The sequence below is a fragment of the Bufo gargarizans genome, chromosome 4 (genome assembly GCF_014858855.1).
Source record: "Bufo gargarizans isolate SCDJY-AF-19 chromosome 4, ASM1485885v1, whole genome shotgun sequence".
NCBI classification, from domain to species: Eukaryota; Metazoa; Chordata; class Amphibia; order Anura; family Bufonidae; genus Bufo; species Bufo gargarizans.
In genome coordinates this window covers 451,361,355-451,383,418 of record NC_058083.1, presented here as the reverse complement: position 1 = coordinate 451,383,418, position 22,064 = coordinate 451,361,355, and the positions used below count along the sequence as shown (strand labels likewise).

Genomic DNA, 22,064 nt, shown 5'->3' with positions numbered 1-22,064 from the left:
ACTGGGGAAAATAAACTGTCAGATGACATGCAGAATGAAAAATATACAATATGTTTCGTGACACCACCCCTTTAAAGAGACAATACTTCCTCTATAGTACTTAATACAGACATCCCTCTGCCTAATAGGATTTCGTCACTCTCACCTATTCCCCTCACTGACATGATATTCCACCTCTGACCAAATGATTACCTGTGTATAAAAGATATGGCACATCAGGCACTCAAGCCTTTATCTACTTACTAATGAGTCCATCTTTAGGAATTCTGATGAAATCAGTATTGAAATCACATTTCCGGGCTCTGTAATAAAATATATTTACATTTAAATAGTTCTTTACGTAGAATGTGAATGTACATTTTCCCAAGTTCTTTTAGTCAGTATTAGTACTGAACACAACCCCCTTCCCTGCTTTAGTATAATACTTGTGGACTGAGGCATCTTCATTGTCATCGGTGAGCTACTCAAGACCTGTCAGATATCTACCAGCAAATTCTGATCTACTGGCTTCTGGCCTATCTAAGACATAACGCTTTCTCACAAGTAACATTAATCACATATGCACGTGGTAGGTAATCCATGTTGGGAGTCCAACCGATCACTAAAACAGGAATCCCAACCCGGCTGTCATGCATCCACTTTTCTGCTTCATTCAAGGTTTATGGGGTTGACAGAAATAGTCTCCATCAGTCGCATAGACTTTGAAAGGAGCACAAAGAATTATGCAGCGTGGTGGAATCAGGAAAACCACCCTTGATCTAGTGGTTGGTTGAGGTACCAACAGTGGGAACCTCCATGATCTCACATCACCTAGTGTACTTAGAGCTCCCACGTCATCTAGTGTGGAGGAGGATGGGGGCTTAAGGGGGAGGAGGCTCAGACCTTCCTCCTGTTCCTAGAAAAGGAGAGGTCCAGCTTGGTTACAAATATTACTTTTATTTTTCAGTGCAAGTAAGAGCCAGTTACAGTCCAGTCTACGCGTTTTGGATCAAAGATCCTTGTCATGAGTAAGGATCGCTATTGTCTTTGATCCGAAACACGTAGACTGGACTGTAACTGGCTCTTACTTGCACTGAAAAATAAAGGCAATATTTTTAACCAAGCTGGACCTCTCCTTTTTTCTATTTTCAAGTAACGCTGTGGTTCTCGGCGTGGTCCGTGCCTGGTGTGACGGGGTTGAGCACACCTATACTTTTGTTTCTGCTGATCTGTTCCTCCTGTTCCTGTACGGGTTTAGACCAAACACGTTCTTGTTATGAATAAATCACAAAAACAATGATGTTTTTATCCCCCTCAAAAAAAAAATTATAAAAGTTATTTTGCACATTATATGTACCCAAATGGTTCTTAGAAAAACTGCTGCAACTCATTCTGCAAAATTCAACCTCTCGTACACCTAAATTGAAGAGGCACTATTTAAGTGTTGATTTTATTGTAAGCAACTTCCCGGTACTTGCTAATTTCTTTCTGCAGTCCGATAACTCCTTTAATGTGTCCATGTGCAGCAGCATATCAAAGTTTTTGACTAGTGGGAGATCCGCCTGGAGAGAACCTCAACTAAGCTAAAAAAGGGAGTTAGAAGTACTCGCTGCCGAAGATGGGCTCAGTAGAATGTCTATGACCCACATTGAGTCTGCAGCAAGGAGAGAGTGCACTTTCTGCAAGCACTTATAACTCCTTGTTTTAGAGATCCACGGGGGTCTCGGCACTCAGAATCCCACTAATCAAAACATTTGATATGTCGCTATCTATGATGCAACAACTTTTTTTTTTAAAGCACAGGTCCACTTTAAAGGGAACCTGTCATCAACTTTATGCTGAGCTCACTGAGGACAGTATAAAGTAGTGATGGCAATGCTGATGTCAGCGGTGTGTCACTCATGAGCTAAAAGTAAGTGGTTGCTGAGAACCAGCATCATAATCATTGCCCAGGCCTGGAAAAGAGTCAAATCTACCTGAGAAGAGTCCTGGTTATTCATAATCTCCTGCACTATCACCCATCTGCTGATGATTGGCAGTTCTCTCCTAGAGAGAAAGGGAGAAAACTAGGTAGAAGCCTCTCCGTCATCCGCAGGTGGGCAGGAGAGCAGGAATTTATGAATACCCATGACTCTTCTCAGGTGGCCATGACTTTTCCAGGCCCAGTGTGCAATGATTGTGATGTTGGTTCTCAGAAACCACTTACTTTTAACTTATAAATGACAGATCTCTGAAATCAACTCACCTGTCTGTACTTTATTCTGCCGTTAGTATAGGCTGCATAAAGGTGATGACAGGTTCCCTTTAAGTTTACAGTATTTGCAGTTGTTTTAATTAGCATTATTAAAGAGGTTTTCCGAGATTTCCATATTGATGGCCTTTCCTCAGGATAGGCCATCAATATGTGATCGGTGGTGGTCTCACACCCGGCACTCTAGCTGGTCAGCTATTTCAGGAGGCTGCGGCACTCCTCGCAGCTTACCAAGCACAGCATCATTCATTGGATAGCGGCTGTGCTTGGTATTAAACCCCCCCCCCCATTTACTTGAATGGGACGGAGCTGCACCTAGGCCATGTGACCAATGAATGTGACGTTACAGGCCTAGGAACAGGCTTCTTCAAACATCTTATCGGCAGTCGGACCCCACTGATTATGTATTGATGGTCTATAATGAGGATGGGTCATGAATATGAAAATATCAGAAAATCCTTTTACTAAAAGCAAGAATTACAAAAACAATAGACTAACCCAGCTTTGGTACGTCTTGCTGGTCGCTTTCATTTGAATTCCGCTTGACATACTTTATGAGCCAGTTAAAGATTTGTACATCACAATGAACAGAGATGTCAACCTCCTCCCATCGCTGGGCATCTGTAGATAAATATTCTGCAAAGTACTTCATCTCAGATACGAGCAGATCTCGAGGACACACAAAGTCTTCCCTCAGATTCTTGGCTTCATCACATACATGAATGACCATGTTTGGCCTTGAAAAATAAAGCATAAGACACTGTTTTCGTCTACTGTTTGCTGGCTTCAGGGAGGTTGGGTCTGTGTCGCGAACACAATTGTTTTCGGTTTACTTTTTTCACAATAATTAAGGTGGAATAGGGCACCATTACATATTTAAAAAAAAATAATTATGTGTGTCTCTATATCCGCATCTATATGTATGACTGGCTGCAGCGGTCAAGTCTCCCAAAACCAGAGCCAGCCACAAATGTGGTTCCACTGGACACCCTCTGAGTGTAAGTAGAACAACTGAGCCTTCATTTAACATGATTACAACTAAACAATGAAAATATATATTTGGCAAAAAAGAGCTTCATTTATGAAAGCGGCCTTAAATAGAATATGGCCTTGGCTATAGCAAATGGTTCATGTTTCATAAGCACAGTTTACAAATTGCATGCTGAACTTTTGGGGGTTCTCTTGTAAGATACAGTACTCCAGTATATTAACAGAAATCAGATTTCGATAACATATAACTGTATAAGGAGACAAGATGTTAGATTGCCTGCTTTTGGCATTAATACTTTTCTCATACTTTGCTTATGGTACGTTACTTCCTTAATAAATATCCATTATATTAGGGGATTAGGGGATTTGCTGGCAGGTCCTTTAGCTGATGACATACAATGCATTCGGGAAATCTTCAGACCCTTTCACCTTTTTTACATTTTGTTATGTTTCAGCCTTGTGCTAAAATAAAATAAAAATCTAAGTTTTTCCCCCATCGTTCTGTATTCAGTACCCCATAATGAGAAAGTGAAGACAGAATGTTCAAAATCTTTGCTACTTTATTGAAAAGAAAAATTAAACTCTTGCACTGACACAAGTATTCAGCCCCTTTACTCTGTGCTGCACCTTTGCCACGATTCCAGCCTCCAGACTTCTTGGGCATGATGCCACAAGGTTTTCACACCTGGATTTGGGGATTTTCTGCAATTCTTCTCTGCAGATCCTCTCAAGCTGTGTCAGGTTGGAAGAGGACCGTCGGTGGACAGACATTTTTTAGGTCTCTCCAGGGATGTTCGATTGGGTTCAAGTCAGGGATCTGGCTGGGCCACTGAAGGACATTCACAGAGTTGTCCCTAGGCCACTTTGTGTTGTCTTGGCTGTGTGCTTAGGGTCATTGTCTTGTTGGAAGGTGAACCTTTGTCTTAGTCTGAGGTCCAGAGCACTCTGGATGAGGTTTTCATTAAAGGGGATGTCTTATTTCACTGTTACTAAGGCAAGATGAGACACAGTCCAAACACCAGCCAACTGGTGGTTGGCTCCGCTATTTCCCAGCAAACTGGTGGTCCGGAGTGTGTCTCAACTCCTTTAAGAATATCTCTGTACTTTGCTCCATTCAGATTTCCCTCATTCCTGACCAGTCTCTCTATCCCAGCTGCTGAACCCCCCATACACACACAGCATGATGCTGTCACCACCATGCTTCACTGTAGGGATGGTATTGGTTGGTGATGAGCAGTGCTTGGTTTTCTCAAGATATGAGCTTAGAACTGAGTCTAAAAAGTTTAATCTTGATTTTTAGCAAGCCAGAGAATCTTATTTCTCACAGTTTGAGAGTCCTTTAGTTGTTTTTTTGCAAACTCCAGGCTTTCATGTGTCTTTTACTGAGGAGAGGCTGCTTTCTGGCCAGATTGGTGGAATGCTGCACTGATGGTTGACCTTCTGGAAGTTTCTACCATCTGCATATAGGATCTTAGGAGCTCAGCTCAAATAACCATTGGGTTCTCGGTAACCTCTCTTACCAAAGCCCTACTGTCACGGAAGATGTAGAGAAAACTAGAAGACACAAATGAAGATCTGACTGACTTGATCCAAAACTAAGGAACAGGAGGGTAAGCCCTGTAAGAGCCCTAGCTCTCTCCCTTACTGCTCAGCCTATGCAAAAATCTCAATGGTAGAAAATTGCATATCCTCGTTCCTCGACTGTATGCACCTGAACACCCTATAATATTGAGGGGACACGACCACCGGCTCCCTACACTTAATACGGAGGGAGTCAGGGTCACCTAGGATCAAACCCACAGGCAAACAGAAATAAAGAAAACAGACTTATCTTGTGGATGCAGTAGTAACAGCTTCTAGCATCAGCACACTCCAGGAAGTTGTATAAACCGCAAAGTGATGCAGTATGGGAAGGGATTTAAAGGGATGCAATCAGTGCAACTACATGACAGCTGAGAGAGGCTAACGAGATGAGAAAACGAAAGCAAAACAAAAGGAACCTCAAACATCTGTCAGAGCTTCTCAGATGTCTGGTGGTGACACCTACTCCCCCCCCCCCCCGATTACTTATTTGGTGGGACGGCCAGCTATAGGAAGCATACTAGTTGTTCCAAACGTCTTCTATTTAAGACTTATGGAGGCCACTGTACTTTTGGGGACCTTCAGAGCGGCTGAAATTTTTTGGTTTTGATTTGGTTTTTGCTCTGATATGCCTTGTCAGCTGTGAGACCTTATATAGACAGAAATGTGTCTTTCCAAATCATTTCCAATCAACTGAAGTTACCACAGGTGGTAAAAAAAATCTCAAAGATGATCAAAAATATGGGAGGCCCCCAGAGCTAAATTTCAAGTGTCACAGCAAAGGGTCTGAATACTTATGTCCATGCAAAATCTTAATTTTTCCTTTTTAATACATTTGCAAAAATATCAAAAATTATGTTTTCAATTTCTCATTATGGAGTATTGAGATTTGAGAAGATTTATGAGTTAATATTTTCAGATTGATGATTAAAATCCCTGACAATACAACATGCAACTTTGCATAATATTTCCATACCCCTGGCTTCCTTCTTTACTCTCTTCATCCATGGAAAAAGGGGATTTACCATTTTCTGTAGGGCACTTTCTTGTTGAAGAAGCACTAGATCTCCCTTAAGTACAAGAAAAATAATTGTTGGGGTTTTATCACATAACTGTTAATGTTGTTGGAGGTGTGTAATTCAGGACTGCCATTTCGCCATTCATTTCACCATGATGAGAAGTGGCTGGCTCTTAAAGGGGTATTCTGGTTGTTAGAAGTTATCCCCTATCCACAGGAAAGGGAATAACTATTAGATCAGTGGGGGTCCTATCCCACCGATCATGAGAATGGAGGCCCTGTACCCCCCCTGCAGCTCCCTGAAATGAACAGGGTGTCCGGTCGGGCATGTGTGTGGCCGCTCCATTCATTTCTATGGAAATTCCAGAGCTAGTCGAGCACTGTAATCATCTCCGGAACTGCCATAGAAATGAAGGAGTGGCCACGCACATGTGTGATCAGCTGCTCCATTCATTTCAGGGGGTCTGCTGGGGATATGGGGCCCCCGTTCTTGTGACTGGTGCGGGTCCCAGCGTAGGACACCCACTGATCTAATAGTTATCCTGGATTAATGTCTAACAGACGGAATACCCTTTTAAATACAATGGAGAACACTTGATCACACACATCTATAAAGATGGGAGAGGCAGGAGACCAGATGTATATTGTATAATATTTTATATTTGTATTATGCACCCCAAATAAGTCTTTTTCAAATCCTCAAACAAGCTCTTTAAATTGGCTGCATATTATATGACAATGGCACTACATTTCTTGTTCAGTGACTTAAACCAACCTTCATATCATCCTAAGTAGACTACAAACTAACAATAGTAATAATTAGGAATAAGATCATGATATCCACCTTTACCAATAAAGGGGTTCTCCAGGATTTTCACATTGGCACCCCCCACTGATGAGCTGTTTGAGGAAGCCGCATCACTTACCAGAGCTCCAGTGAGTGCCGTGGACTCCTCACAGCTTATCAAGGACAGCGCCATCTATTGTATAGTGGCTGTGCTTGGTACTGCAGATCAGCTCTATTCGCTTGAATGGGACTGAGCTGCACCTAGGCCATGTCACTGATAAACGTGACATATGGCCTAGGAAAAGGCCGCCGTGCTCACAAGTCATACAGCTGATCGGTGGGTAGTTGCTTGGAGAAATAAACCATCTGAATGATGCTTGGATGGATTTACATACTGCAGTTCCTGTTGCTGTAAAAAAATGCATGTGTGTTTTTTACAAGTGAAACATTAACTTAAAGGGGTTTTCCGAGTTAAAGAGGACTTTTCACCACTCCTGACCTGCCTATTTTAATAGCTTCATGCATTCCGCACGTACTAACAATTCTGGAGCATCTATTCTTATGTCTGTATGTTGTGCCATTCCTGTATTATTTGCACTAGAAGTTATGAATAATTACTAGCAGTCTGCAGTAAGGGTACAGAGGGGAGGTAACCAGTTGGGGGGTGTACCTGCACAGTCTGAAAATGGCAGCACTGATTGGATAGAGTGAGTCTGTGCAGGTACACCCCCACAACTGGTTACCTCCCCTCTGTACCCTTACTGCAGACTGCTAGCAATTCATTCATAACTTCTAGTGCAAATAATACAGTAATGGGACAACATACAGACATAAGAATAGATGCTCCAGAATTGTTAGTACATGGGGAATGCATGAAGCTATTAAAACAGTCATGTCAGAAGTGGTGAAAGGTCCTCTTTAAATAAAAACTCAGGCAGTCCCTGTAAATGGTCTGAAATAACAGAAGAATCGATCTTCACCCCTTTTCTCCCCTGCTACGCTCTGGTCCTCCCCGCTGCTGTTTGTTTTTTTAGGCTGCAGCACTGACATTCTGGGCACATAGGTTACTGTTGCAGCCAATCCCTGGCCTCAGTGGGGCATCCCATGTACTACTGAGGCCAGTTATTGGCTGCACGCTGACCTGTCAGCAGAGAGGAGGATCGGAGAGCAGCACTGGAAGATGCAGGGGAGAAAACGCGTGAGTACATTTGCTTTAGTTATGTTATCCCATTTACAGGGGCTGCCAGAGTTTTTAAGTCAGAGAACCCCTTAAAAGTGATTCACCTATTAAAATAAAAAAAGCATGTGGTTTTTTAGATGCATTGTTCTGGCTGCCACAAAAACTGCCTTTATGTTGAGGAGATTGGCTGGATGAAATTTTGTTACTAATTGGCTCCTGCAGGGAAACGGGAAGAAAGGGCTGGTCGTTCGGTGTGTGTGGACACAAATCAGGTTGTGTGGCTGGTACAGAGACATTACACTGGAAAAACATAGAACTTTTGACTTCAAACTTTGCATAGTTTGGAGTCTTCTGCCCATGTATGGACTCTAGTTGAGTAGTTTACCTGTGACAGTGTTGGTGCCTTGTCCTGCTGCCGCATCCTCTGGTTCCTCAGCAGGGTCGAGCAGGGACGACTTGATATACGTGGCCAGGCTTTCCAGAGGTGTTCCCCCTGTAGCCAGCAGTGGATTGTACTGATTGTCCACAGGCGACGTCCCACTACTTTTTATTTCCTCAAATCTTTTGGCACACTGTGAATTCAAATAGAGCCACTATTACTGCCATGTCCATGGAGATCCTGGAATACACCAATACATGGCTGTGGATAAAGGCGGGCTTTATATCATTACAATTTCCTAAATAAACCACAAGTTGTGCATTTATTACATTCAATGTATATATATACACATATAATTATTAATATATAATTGTATTACTGTGAAGCTGGAGCTGAAGTGGGCTCTGCACAGCTCTACTGACTCATATGGCAGAGCTATGGGTGGCAGCCGCCTACAAGGCCGGGGTTGTCACACTGAGGCGACTCATGACAAGGATCCACTGGAGAGATGGATAAATATAGCCTCCAGACGTTATAACAAGGCATGAGTCACTGAAGTACAATACATTGGGGTTGTCCAGGATCTTTTTAATTGATGACCTGCTGTCAGGATAGGTCATTAGTATGTGATTGGTGAGGGTCTGACACCAGGGACGCTGTGGCCTTATCGTAGCTTTCCCTAGGCCATGTGATGTCACGTTCATCGGTCACAGCCCCACTGAAGGGAATGCAACTGAGCCGTGATATCAAGCGTACGATGTACGGTGAGGTGCTTGATGAGCTGAGAGAAGGCCGCGCTGCTACTGGGTGCGCGCCGGTGTCTTCTCAAACAGATGATTGGTGGGGGTCCAGGGAAAACCCCTTTAAGGATTGGTGACAAAAGTAATACCCTTCACTAATAAAAAGCACAAAAGACTAATACTGTAAAAGACACCACTTACAGTAATTTGATAATATGGGGACATCATGGCGCATGCTCTTGGACGTGTCTGCCTGTGGGCTTTACAGCAGCTGTCATTTACACGGCTGTCCATGCCGCACTGGGCATCTCCGCATATCGTTTATATGATCTCCAATCTCTCTTTGCTTTTGGAAAAAAGCATATGCCGTTTACTAGTCCTGAACATGGTTCATCTCACATATTGGTGGCATATCACTAAGATATGCCATCTTTGTCAGATAGGTGCGGGTCTCACCCCTGGGGCCTGCTCCTATCTCCAGAACGGGGTCCCCAAAGTGAAGAAACACATACAGTGCAGGAGCAGCGTGTTCTCCATTCATTGCTATGGGAGTTCCGAAAATAGCCAAGCACTGGCCTGTAAGCCATCACTTCTTGGTCTGTACAGACCATCTTTTTGCAGTTGTCTGCTTATCATTATGGAAAGGGTTAAAATTACACATAGTACCTATATATAGCTAGCACAGGATCCACCATTCACAGGTGATATCCCAGCTTATCTACCGTATTCTTTCCTTGGACAATGACCCCTGCACAGGGCACAGAACATGCCTGTCTATGGCCCACGGGGCTGCCGTAAAACATATCTGTAACTGCTGTTAAAAACAGCTCAGGCAAGATGGCCGCCCCGATAATTATGTTCAGGAAATAGAATAAATAAGATCTGCAATCAGAAAATAAAAACAGATTAAAAAAAAGGCTATGTCTTACTATCTGGTATTAACTGTCAGAAAGCATTTACTTTCCCTTTAACCCCTTCTAGCACCGGCGATTTTTCATTTTGTTTTTCACTCCCTTCCTTCCCAGAGCCATAACTTTTTTTATTTTTTCATTCACATAGCCGTATGAGGGCTTGTTTTTTGCTGGACAAGTTGTACTTACTAACAGCACCACTTAATATTGCATACGATGTAGTGGAAAGCTGTAAAAAAAAAATCCAAATCGGGTGAAATTGAAAAAAAAAAAAAAAAAAAGTAATTTTGACAGTTTTATGGGTTTTGTTTTTACGGCGTTCCATATGCGGTAAAACTGAGCTTTTACTTTCATTCTCTGGGTCAGTACGATTACAGCGATACCACATTTAATTAGTTTTTTCTTCTCATCACCATATTTGTATCTATATGAAAGAAGAGAAACCTGGCGGGTATGGCTCCCGCTGTGCACGCGAGCAGGCGCCATTTTTAAAGACCTGACTCCCGCCGTATTATTACGGTGGAGGTCGGGAAGGGGTTAAATCACTGAAAAGAACAATGTAGGGATTATCTTTACATGATTTTTTGCTCAAAAATCTAAATCTGGGTGCACATTCACTAAAAGCTTTGTTTTAAAGGGGTTATGGCACAAAAAGTATTACTATGCAATTATTAGGGCATTTCAGATGAAAAATGTTTGCAAATATACAGGCAATGTATATTACATTTTTCTCTTTGGTAGCGCCCCCTGCTGTTCATCCTTCTTTTCCACTTTCTCCTGCATGCAGTGCTAGACTAACATGCACCCCTCTCCTCAGTGCTGATGTAGGACCTTATAAAGAAGCAGGTGAAGAAGACCATAGAAATATATAGCTATATCTCTCTCTAGACAGTGGAGACAAATGGGGGGGGGCATTACATATCATATCGAGGCTATATGGAGGGGACTATTTTCTATGCAGGAGAGGAAAGAGGGTTAACAGAAGCTAATTGCAATACATTCTGGCAGATGCAGGTGCTTGACCGTCCCATGTAAGCTGCTGCCCACCCACAGAAAGGGAGGAAAAAGCTTTGAATTCTTTCGTTTGCCAGCCAGTTTTAGCCCTGAACACATCTTCTATAACTACTGACAATAACCATTTTAGTACACAATTCGTTTGTCACTGAATTGCCAAGGCTTCACAGAAATGTATAACCGCTGCTAGATCGTTCACCTACCTTTTCTGTGGCTCCTACTATAATGTATCACACTGAAGTCTATGAAGTGCCTGATCTATAGCAATAAGACAAGAAAATGCTATAAAAATACTTTTTAACAAGAAAACCACAGGGTTTTAAACCAGTATAATGAATGTGATCTCCACATCACGTTATATAGCAGTAGTCCGAAAATCTTGCCTACATTTGTGGAAATGATCTGACATATAAAGGTAATTTTCTAGGGTTACGGATGAACTATTGTAATTGCTAAGCAGTATACATAGAAGACCTAATGACAAAAATATCACATAAGTAAAGAATGGCGGCAAATTCCATTCATTTCAATAAAGGGCAGAATAGGCTTGAATAATTGTAGCTCCTTTACTTCCACCTTCTGCTGATGTCAGCTGCAGGAGCAGATAGATAGATTACAGATAGATAGATAGATTAGAGATAGATAAATAGCTCTTAAATAACCTAAATGTCTTACCTAAACATGGAATTGCAAGCTGTTTTTCGTGTCTGTATAGAAAACTTACTTGTTAATACAGTCCTGTGATTACAGCAGCCTCCACACTGATTCGCATAAGTAGTCTATATCCCTGTCTCTCTCTGTCTGCAGTGTAAGAGGGATGTGACCATAGGAGAATACTGACAGGGGAGGAGTTGCTAATGTAATTCGAGCTAGCAGGCTTGTAGAAAGAGTGACCAAGCTGCAGCTCCACTTTAGGCCTCATTCACACGTCCATGTCCGTGATGAGATCTGTGATAAGATGGTCAGTGATTCTTCCATGAAGATTTCTGTGAATAAAAAAGTGTTCGGTCCGGGCCTCAGTTTTTTGCTGTCCGTGTGTCTTCCATGTTTCATGGACACTGCACAGCTGAAAATTAATTTTCAGAGCGCGGATGAAACACGGATGGCATCCATGTTGCGTTCGTGTTTTTTCATGGACCTATAGATTAATAATAATAATGGGCGTGATGGATCCGTAAACAAGGACAAAATAGGGCATTCTTCCGTGCTAAAACCATGGACCCTCAGAAACACTGATGTGTGAATACACACATTAACATAAAGGTGTGAATCGCGGACGTGTGAATAAGGCCTTAGGCTTGGGCCTTTGTAGCACTTTTGATTCCCCAGACTATGTGTTTTGCGACTTTTTTAAAAACTGTCGCATCTCTCAGATTTTACGGGAAGGGGTGTGATCAGCCGCCCCGACAAATTTATCTTCCTTAAACAGTTTTCTGTTACAAATTAAGGCCCCATGCACACGGCCGTTGTTCACGGCCGTGTGCGGGCCGTGGAACCGCGGCCTGGATCCCTCCTGAGAGCAGGAGCGCACGGCGTCACTGGTTGCTATGACGCCGTGCGCTCCCTGCTGCCGCCGCAATACAGTAATACACTGGTATGATCTATACCAGTGTATTACTGTTCTGTGCCGGCAGCAGGGAGCGCACGGCGTCATAGCAACCAGTGACGCCGTGCGCTCCTGCTCTCAGGAGGGATCCAGGCCGCGGTTCCATGGCCCGCACACGGCCGTGAACAACGGCCGTGTGCATGGGGCCTAAGTCAGAAATCTAAGGCGGCTCTCAGCTGTCGTAGATTTCTGTGTAGGTGCATGGACTGCAGGAGGATGCGCCTAATTTATAAGTAGTCCAGTGCCTCGTCATAAATTAGGTGCATCCTCCCACGGGGCAGGGGATAAATCTCCCGTAAAGTCTAGACTCAGCCTTGGGCCTATTGCACACGACCGTATGGCTTTTTCAGTATTTTGCGGTCCGCAAAAAAAAAAAAGGATCCGCTAAAAATACGGATGACGTCTGTGTGCATTCTGTTTTTTGCGGAACAGAACAGCTGGCCCCTGATAGAACTGTACTATCCTTGTCCGTTATGCACACAATAATAGAACATGTTCTATCTTTGAACGGAATGGAAAAACGGAATGCATACGGAGTACATTCCATTTTTTTTGCGGACCCATTGAAATGAATGGTTCCGTATACGGAACGCAAAAAACGGAAAGTAAAGAGAAAAAAAAAAAAAGAGGCTTTAGGGCTCATGCACACAAGCCTGTGTGTCCTGTGCTCGTGCTGTGGACCACAAATTGTGGTCCGCAATGCACAGGCACTGTCCGTGTTCACTCTGTTTGCGGATGCTGACCCATTCACTTGAATCATTAAGCGATCTGCAAGAGACGGTCCGCACCGCAAAAAAAATAAAAAATAGGACATGTTCTATTTTTGTGTGGTGCAGAGGCACGGACCAAAATCCCATGGAAGCGCCCCGTAGTGCTTCCGTGGGAATCTGATCCATGCCTCCACTCCGCACCGCTCCATACCTTGCAGATTGCGGACCTATTCAAGTCATGGTTTCCGAGCCGCAATACGGGCACGGGGCACACGAGCCCTTATCTGTAACATGGCAGATAATGCTAGTGAAACGAAAGAAGGGGAGATCGGCAGCTCAAGCCGCTGTGCTCTGAAATCTAACGCACATGAGGATCTACAGTAAGAGCGCTGGGAAGTTTTTAAATGTCACGGGAGCTACCCTCAAATAATCTTCTAGTGGCCTCGCAGCTACAATGCGCCATTTCAAATGTCACTCATGCCTAATGGAAACAGACTCAAAATCATCCAAACAATTCCAGTATCCCTGGAAAAATGACCCTCACTGCAATCCGCTATCCAATTCGTTTTCAGACATTTTCTGTTTCCTATGTATATGATGCAGAGATTGAAATAAAATTACCTCTTTTGATGAATATCCTGGCACAAGTCTTGCAACACTGTCCCAGTTGATTGGCTGAGGGACCCCCACCAGTGAATACAGAATCATGTCCAAAACCATCTGGTTATTGTCATAAGGAAAATTATTGTTCTCGGAATACGCCCGACTCATCTTGCCTGATATCAACTAGAAAAGAACAGTAACAAACAGCATAAAGAATACCAGGTAGCACAATGGCACTATATATACATGAATAAAGTCACTATTACTATAAATATGGAAGTTTTTTTTTATTGCTTTATATGATTTTAGATAACGCTGTACAGTTGTTCCAACAATATGAAACCTTCTTAAAGATCAGTAAATGGTAAAGCTACCTGTGCAGATAAGAAGGAGCGGTGCTGGAAGATGAACGATGGCAGAAGGTGCCTGCAGTAAGCCGGAGGAAGGCTGGTGCTGCAGACGGGAGAGGATGCTGGCAGGGTGGCACTCCTAGCTGCTTCATCCAATCAAATTAGCCCAGTGCCTGGGGTGTGAAAAAGGGCAGAAGCAGTTTAATTCCAATCAGCGCTCATATATAATACAGTGATGGCAGCAGTGGTGCCCCTGAGAAACGTACATGCTGCCAGCCTTGCCTAACCCTTTTGCTGCCAAGAGAGCTGCAATGCAGAAAAGCAAAGCATGGACATAGAAAGCTAAAAATGCTAATGTTTCTTACTGCACAGCAGTTCTCTGGATGCGTGTGTGACTGTCTCTTCATTACTGTGGTTTATGGAACGGAACGTCTTGCGTGCAAATGGGATCCCAGTAACCTTGTTACAGCGTTCGTCTCTGGGATCGGAATAGGGAATGGGATTACTCTCCTTCTCTTCACGTAATGTGTATTCTCTCGTTTTAATCACCAGTAGTTGTGACTTTTAGTACAAGTAGGAAATGCACAGATAATAAACAAAAAAAAGGATTTTTTGTACGTTAAAGAAATGAGAACGTATCTGTACTGTGATCAGTGCTTGAAGTAGAAAATATCATCAGGTGACAGAGCAATCCGTTTTTTTAATATAATCTCATTAAAAAATAAGTGATATTTTTATGCTATTATTCATACAAAGAAAAAAAAAATCCTGAAAAAGTCCTGTGTTCACAATGGCCACTGGAGCATAAACCATACAATGCCTTTTCTAGTTTTCAGCAAATCACTTTATAGCTTTGCTGTGTAGACTGGGACATAGTCATCAGAGTCATCTCATTCTCATTAGATGATGGGATATTAAACACAGCTCTGTTAGGCTTCTTTCACACTGGCGTTAGGATTGTCTGGCAGGCTGTTCCGGCAGGGGAACAGCCTGCCAGGTCCGTACCAACGTTTGCACACGTGTGCTGCCAGAAGTCCGCTGCGGCCCCATTCACTATAATGAGGATGGGTTGGAGATGCGGCCGCAGCACGGCAAACATGCTGTGAATGGGGCCGGGCCGGACTTCCTGCAGCACACGTGTGCAAACGTTAGTACAGATCCGGCAGGCTGTTCCCCTGCCGGAACGGGCTGCCTAACAATCCTAATGCCAGTGTGAAAGAAGCCTTATATGGGGAGAGAGTTAAAGGGGTTGTACCACAAAAAATATTCTAGTTTTAAAACCAGCCCCTGGATCTAAATACTTTAATAAATTTTAATTGTAATTATATGTAATTAAAAATCTATTATAGCTACTGAGTTATTCAATGAAATCTGCCTGTATGGCGCCACCTGCTGTTTGTTCTTTTTCTATTTTCTCTGTCCTGCTCACTGAGATGGAAGCACATGCTCAGTTCCATCCTTCCAACTGACACCAGCAGCTGCAGAAAGGACACCCCCTGAGAAAGGACACGTCCCCTAAGCTGACAGCTTGAAATAGGTCTAGAAGAACAATTGGAGCAATGAATGTGGAGATCTCTGGATCCATGTGAGGTTCTAGCATTGTTAGAAAGAGGCTGTCATGTAATATATTATGTATGATTGTCATGTTTTACATTATTCAAGGGATAAGCTGTTTAATGCAGGACAGTATCGCTATATAACAGGGGTGCACAACATTTTCGGGTTGAGGCCCACGTTGTCAGACTGAACCAACTGAAATACTGTATTTATGGCGTATTGTACATACAGGATATACCATTAATGTCCACTTACAGTTCCTGGACTCCCATCTAATGGGAGAAATACATGAAAAATGCATGTGAGCAGCCATAAGACATAGACATACATGTCTGTTACCAGATGGTTGGGGGCCACACAGAATGGTACATGTCATACAGAATGGTATCACGGGCCGCATGTGGCCCCCGATCTGCAGGTTGTGCCATCTCTCCCGGGATAGTGCACTAATTACTTTTCAGCAACTTCCATTCATTGCAGTTATCATAAAGCTGTTGCTGTGGCGCTGCTGACAAGCGCCCCCAATATGGCCCCCAGGAACCTAATTTCACATTCCGTTTTATACCGTTTAAAATCTTTTTTTTTTTTTTTTTTTTACTGTGGGACAATCTCTGGGGCAGAAAACTGTCTTTCAGTGATTATTCCAACAGGATAAAGGAACAGTTCCTGCTGCACAACTACTGGTACATGTGAACCCTACAGAAATGCTCTCTATGACCCACTGGATCACAGCCAGATGGAATAAAGGAAAAACACTGTAAATGTTTTATTTATTTAGACTTTGCATTGACATACTGTACAGCTATCCTAAATTAAAAGGATTGTCCACGCTGTTCCACTGTCAGGGGCCGCTTCAAGTCCCTGCCGGACTAGAATGTGACATCCTGTTCATGGTCACATGCAGTGCTGCAGCCATTCCTTGGCCTCAGCAGTGACGCATGCCTGAGCAGGAACTCACTGCTCTGCAGTCATATGCCACTGAGGCCAGCAAATGGCTGCAGCTGTAAACCGACCATGGATGGGACATCAAACTTCCAGTCCTCTGAGGACTGGAAGCAGAAGGGACATGACCCTTGATGCTCGTATGGAGCTCTCTTCAAGAGGGAAGTGACTTTTTTTTACCTATTTTACAATTAATTTATTTTAGTTCGGGAGTTGGGCAACTACTATATATTGGGACGTGAGCCCAACAAACTGGTAGTTAAAAGCCCACTTAACACTTTAAAAACAGAACCCCCCCCTTCCCAATTATGGAACCTTCGGGTACAGTGACATAGGCTAGGCAGCAGAAGCTGAGAATCAGGAAGAAATGGTAGTTTTGGTGGAAATGCCGACCGGCTTACCATTCAGAGTCTGCGTAAAGCTTAGGCTACTTTCATATCAGCGTTTTCAGTTTCTGCTATTGAGATCAGTCATAGGATCTCAATACTGGAGGAAACGCTTCAGTTTTGTCCCCATTCATTGTCAATGGGGACAAAACAGAACTGAAGTGATGCACCAGAATGTATTCTGTTCCGTTTTGTTCTGTTGCCATGACGCAGCAAGCAGCGTTTTTTAGTGCATCCTGGGATGCGGAGCAAGACGGATCTGTCATGACTCGCAATGTAAGTCAATGGAGACAGATCCGTTGACTTACAGCGGTTTTAGAGACGGATCCGCCTTGGCTATGTTAAAGATAATACAACCGGATCAGTTCATAACGGATGTAGCAGGTTGCTTTTACCATGACAAAAACGTTTTCGCTAATCCATGACGGATCCAGCAAAAACCCTGGGGTGAAAGTAGCCTTAGTGGCAACCCCTGTGATGGCTGCCAAATATAACAGTAGTTACCACAAGAAATCTGGTATTTGCAAATCCATGATTTCCTATATCTACATCCTACATCAAATATTAGAGATAAAGAGAGAATGGGACCAAAATACAATAATACTGGGTAATTGTAAGGCCTCTTTCACACGGGCGAGATTTCCGCGCGGGTGCAATGCATAAGGTGAACGCATTGCACCCGCACTGAATCCGGACCCATTCATTTCTATGGGGCTGTGCACATGAGCGGTGATTTTCACGCATCACTTGTACACTGCGTGAAAATTGCAGCATGCTCTATTTTGTGCGTTTTTCAAGCAACGCAGGCCCCATAGAAGTGAATGGGGCTGCGTGAAAATCGCAAGCATCCGCAAGCAAGTGCGATTTTCACGCACAGGTTGCTAGGAGATGATCGGGATGGGGACCCGATCTTTATTATTTTCCCTTATAACATGGTTATAAGGGAAAATAATAACATTCTTAATACAGAATGCATAGTAAAATAGGGATGGAGGTGTAAAAAAAAAAAAAAAGTAATTTAACTCACCTTAATCCACTTGTTTGCACAGCCGGCATCTCTTCTGTCTTCTTCTTTGCTATGCAGGAGAAAAAGGACCTGTGGTGACGTCACTGCGCACATCACATGGTCCGTCACATGATCCATCACCATGGTGATGGACCATGTGATGAGCGCAGTGATGTCATCAAAGGTCCTTTACCCAGGTCCTGAAGAAGAGAAGCCGGGCTGTGCGAACAAGTGGATTAAGGAGAGTTAAATTGTTTTATTTTATTTTTTTAACCCCTCCATCCCTATTTTACTAAGCATTCTGTATTAAGAATGCTATTATTTTCCCTTATAACCATGTTATAAGGGAAAATAATACAATCTACACAACACCTAACCCAACTTCTTCTGTGAAGAAGTTCGGGTTTGTCTACCAAACATGCCGATTTTTATCACGCGTGTGCAAAACGCAATAAAATGTTTTGCACTTCCGTGGAAAAATCGTGCATTTTCCCGCGACGCACCCGCATCTTATCCGGCCCAAATCCATGACGCCTGTGTGAAAGAGGCCTAAAAAAAGGGAAACCAGTCCTTCCTACAGGTAGTTGTTGGGCCAACAGCACAGGGTGGCAGGCCATATGATCCCTCTAACTCAGGGGTGGGGAACCTTTTTGCTGCTGAGGGCCATTTGGATATTTGTAACATCATTCGGGGGCCATACAAAATTCTCAAAGTAAAAATTTGACGACTATATTTGATCAAACATATAACTGACTTAGGGGTAAGTTACAGAAATTGTGCTTCAATTAAACAAAATCTATAGCGCTGTATTTTTGAAGCACAAAATAGTGCCTGCACTATATATTAAAAATGGTACAGGCGCCATTTTGACCACATATAGCAGTCTAATTTTTAAGTTGAAAATGTTATTTATTTAGTTCTTTATTTAGCATTAATGGCAGCCAAGCTAAACCCAGAGGGGTCCAGAGTGGGGTTCACTCAGCTTTCACTCTCCCTGCCACTTTCCCTGCCTCTTTTTTCGCAACTGTGCCTGCCTTTGTCCCTTTCTCAGCCTCAGATCTGCCCCCACCTCCAACAGCCTCCTATCAAACCCCCCCAGCCTACATCTGCCTCAGATCAGACACCCATCAAACCTTCCCCAGCCTTAGATCAGACTCCCATCAGACCCCCAGCCTCAGATCACACACCCATCAGATCCTCCCTCGCCTCAGATCAGCCCCAATCAGACCCCCAAGCCTCAGATCAGACCCCCCAGCCTCAGATCAAACCCCCCCCAGCCTCAGATCTGACCCTGAATAGGCCACCCAGCCTCAGATCAGATGCCTATCAGACCCCCAGCCTCAGATCGGACCCTATCACACCCTCCAGTCTCAGATCAGACCCTCCCCACCCTCAGATCAACCCCAATCAGACATTTAAAATAAATAATAATAGTAAGTATTCCTATACAGCAGTAACTGGCCATGCAGCTCTATAGTGCAGTGGTTAACATTCTTGGCTGTAATGTAGAAGGTTGTGAGTTCTAATCCTGCCAGAAAGTTTTCAGAAATAGAGGCTAAATTAGATTTAAATACACTGACTCGAGCACACGCAATATTCGGCCGAGCATGGTGATGCTCGAGCCGAACTGGTGTACGGCTGAGCATGCTCGCCCAACACTAGTGATAGGTAATGACCATTGGATACCAGGAACACCCCACAAGACATGCAGAGATGCTCTAGTCCAGTCATCTACACATCACAGTTTGCTAATTTTCCTGCTTCCAACACGTCAGCTTCAAGAATATCCTGTCTGCTTGCTGCCCAATATATCCCACCCCAGATAATCAATGTTAAACACTTCACCCGGTCACTGGTTTCAATGTTCTGTCTAATTCGAGTACACGTCTACCTGACAAATAGCCCCGCTCCTCCTCTTCATACTTACATTAACAAATGGCACCAGGATTTTGGTGAACAGTTAAAGGGGTTGTCTCATCTCGCTGGCCTAGCCGGCCGGTGAATGGCGGAGCGCGCCGGTGCTCGCTGTTTCAGTAGCCCTCATGGACTGCAATGGAAGCTACTGAAACAGTTAACACCGGCTGGCTGGTGGTCGGAACTATGTCTCATCTGGCCTTAGGACTCCCCCTTTAAGTTTGCTGACTGGTGGTCTGTCTGGGAAACTATGTCCCACTGCTCCTGCATTTTTGGCGATGATGCTGTGATATGTGGACCCCAGCTGGATAGTACACACATCTTCAATCACCTGTTTTCACGGCTGCCCATCAACAGGTGAAAAGTTCTCTATCTGGTGGACCATGTTCCAAACTTACCCGGGTTTAGGGCAAAGTGTTGGAGCCTGTCCATAGTCTGTAGGGCATGATTATACCTAGAAATACTAAGTGCCATAACTGCATCTCAAGGCACCTGTAAGGACCCGTACTCAATTCAAACTATTCCATTCTGTCCAACTACCTGCTGTGCAGACCGCAGCCCACTCAGGGGAAAAAACAACGGTTCCATTACAAGAAATTAAAGGGGTTGTCCAGTTTTAGGAAGAAAATGTTCAACCCTCGGCCGGATCCACCTGAAATAAAGAGATGGTAAGTACTTACCTGACAGATCCTGCTCTGCTGCTCCGGTTCAACCGGCCTGGCACTGTTTTCCTAGCTGCAGCAGTGACGTCACATCAACAACACATGCCTGCTGAAGCCAATCACTGGACCCATCATGTGCACTGCTGAGGCCAATGATTGGCTGCAGCAGTCACATGTTATCAACGTGACATCACCACTGCACCTGGGAAAACAGAGCCCGGATAGCAGAACCGAAGCAGCAGCGCAGGATTTGTCAGGTAAGTACTTACTGAGGGATTTCTGGTTTCTCCTAGGAAAATGAACAACCCCTTTAAATCTCACATAGACAATGAAGCAGCACTGCAAGAATTGTGTTCCCATCTACGATCCCATCTCAGTTGCAGATTCAGATTAAAATAAAGCAGGTCAGGAAGTGCGCCATTCTGTGCCCAGGAAATGACAGACACCATGATGGAAACCTGCTAGGGCTCATGCACACAAACGTATTTTCTTTCCGTGTCCGTTCCATTCATTTCAATGGGTCCGCCAAAAAAACTGAAGTTACTCCGTGTGCATTCCATTTCCGTATTTCCGTTCCGCAAAATAATAGAACATGTTCTATTATTGTCTGCATTATGGACAAGGATAGGACTGTTCTATGAAGGGCCGGCTGTTCCGTTCCACAAAATACGGAATGCACACGGACGTCATCCGTATTTTTTGCAGACCGCAAAATACATACGGTCGTGTGCACGAGCCCTTACAGTGAACAAGGTCCATTGTGCGCCACTGCTGTCCGTCATCTGACCGCTCCAGCACGTCCCTCATTTTCAAGGATGTACACAGCATTCTCAACGCTGTCCTTTCTAGCTGACCCTTTGGGTAGGTGCACATGACGAGGTGCAGTCAGGACTGTGCGGCCCACGAGCCACGCCGGTATTGAACTGGTTTGTCGCGGTGCATTGTTAATGGATACAATGTAACCTGCAAAAACTGCAAGTCCATGAACAATGCAGAGTGAAGAAGTGGGTTACAGCCGCTGTACTGCCCTGCTATGGTAGGTGTGCAGCAATGACAGTTACCATTGACTTCCATGGTGGCACACAAGCTGAGAGGAGAGTCATTCACCAGGTGCCACCATATATGCTCTTTGTCTATGCAAGTCTATAGGCTGACTGGCACACAGTGCAGTATCCGTATGATATGGAATGTCACCCCAGCCCTTTACCAGGCTCATAACTTACCTCTCCCCCGGTCAGTGGCCACCTGCAGACTACCCGTCCCCCGCCCCGGGGTACAACCAAAGAGCCGGGGATACAGATTTTCACGCAGCAACCTACCTCGCTGTACCACACCTGCTAGGCAGCCGGCCAATCAGCGTGCGGGAAGGCAGGGATACCGACCAATAAGAATCCTGGGATGCTTCGGATGCCAAGACCGACACTGAGAAATGTTTCAAGATGCGTTACGATATTATGGGACGCGGAGTGACGTCACGCAGTGGGGTTGGTTGCAGCGC

At 44.1% G+C, this 22,064-nt stretch overlaps 1 protein-coding gene across 3 annotated transcripts in view; it reads right to left on the bottom strand.

Moving 5' to 3' along the window:
* SANBR (SANT and BTB domain regulator of CSR) overlaps positions 1-21,955 on the bottom strand; it is a 58,265-nt gene extending 36,310 nt beyond the window's left edge. For 2 of the 3 annotated variants that reach the window (XM_044289522.1, XM_044289524.1), the window contains exons 1-7: positions 21,790-21,870; positions 14,124-14,272; positions 13,768-13,932; positions 8,172-8,358; positions 5,778-5,871; positions 2,729-2,967; positions 244-302 (exon numbers count right to left, since the gene is read on the bottom strand). In XM_044289522.1, the coding sequence (XP_044145457.1) occupies positions 244-302; positions 2,729-2,967; positions 5,778-5,871; positions 8,172-8,358; positions 13,768-13,917 (729 nt within the window). In that variant the 5' untranslated portion in view covers positions 13,918-13,932; positions 14,124-14,272; positions 21,790-21,870. The other variant, XM_044289523.1, reaches the window with a different exon arrangement.
* Between the last annotated feature and the right edge of the window lie 109 nt (positions 21,956-22,064).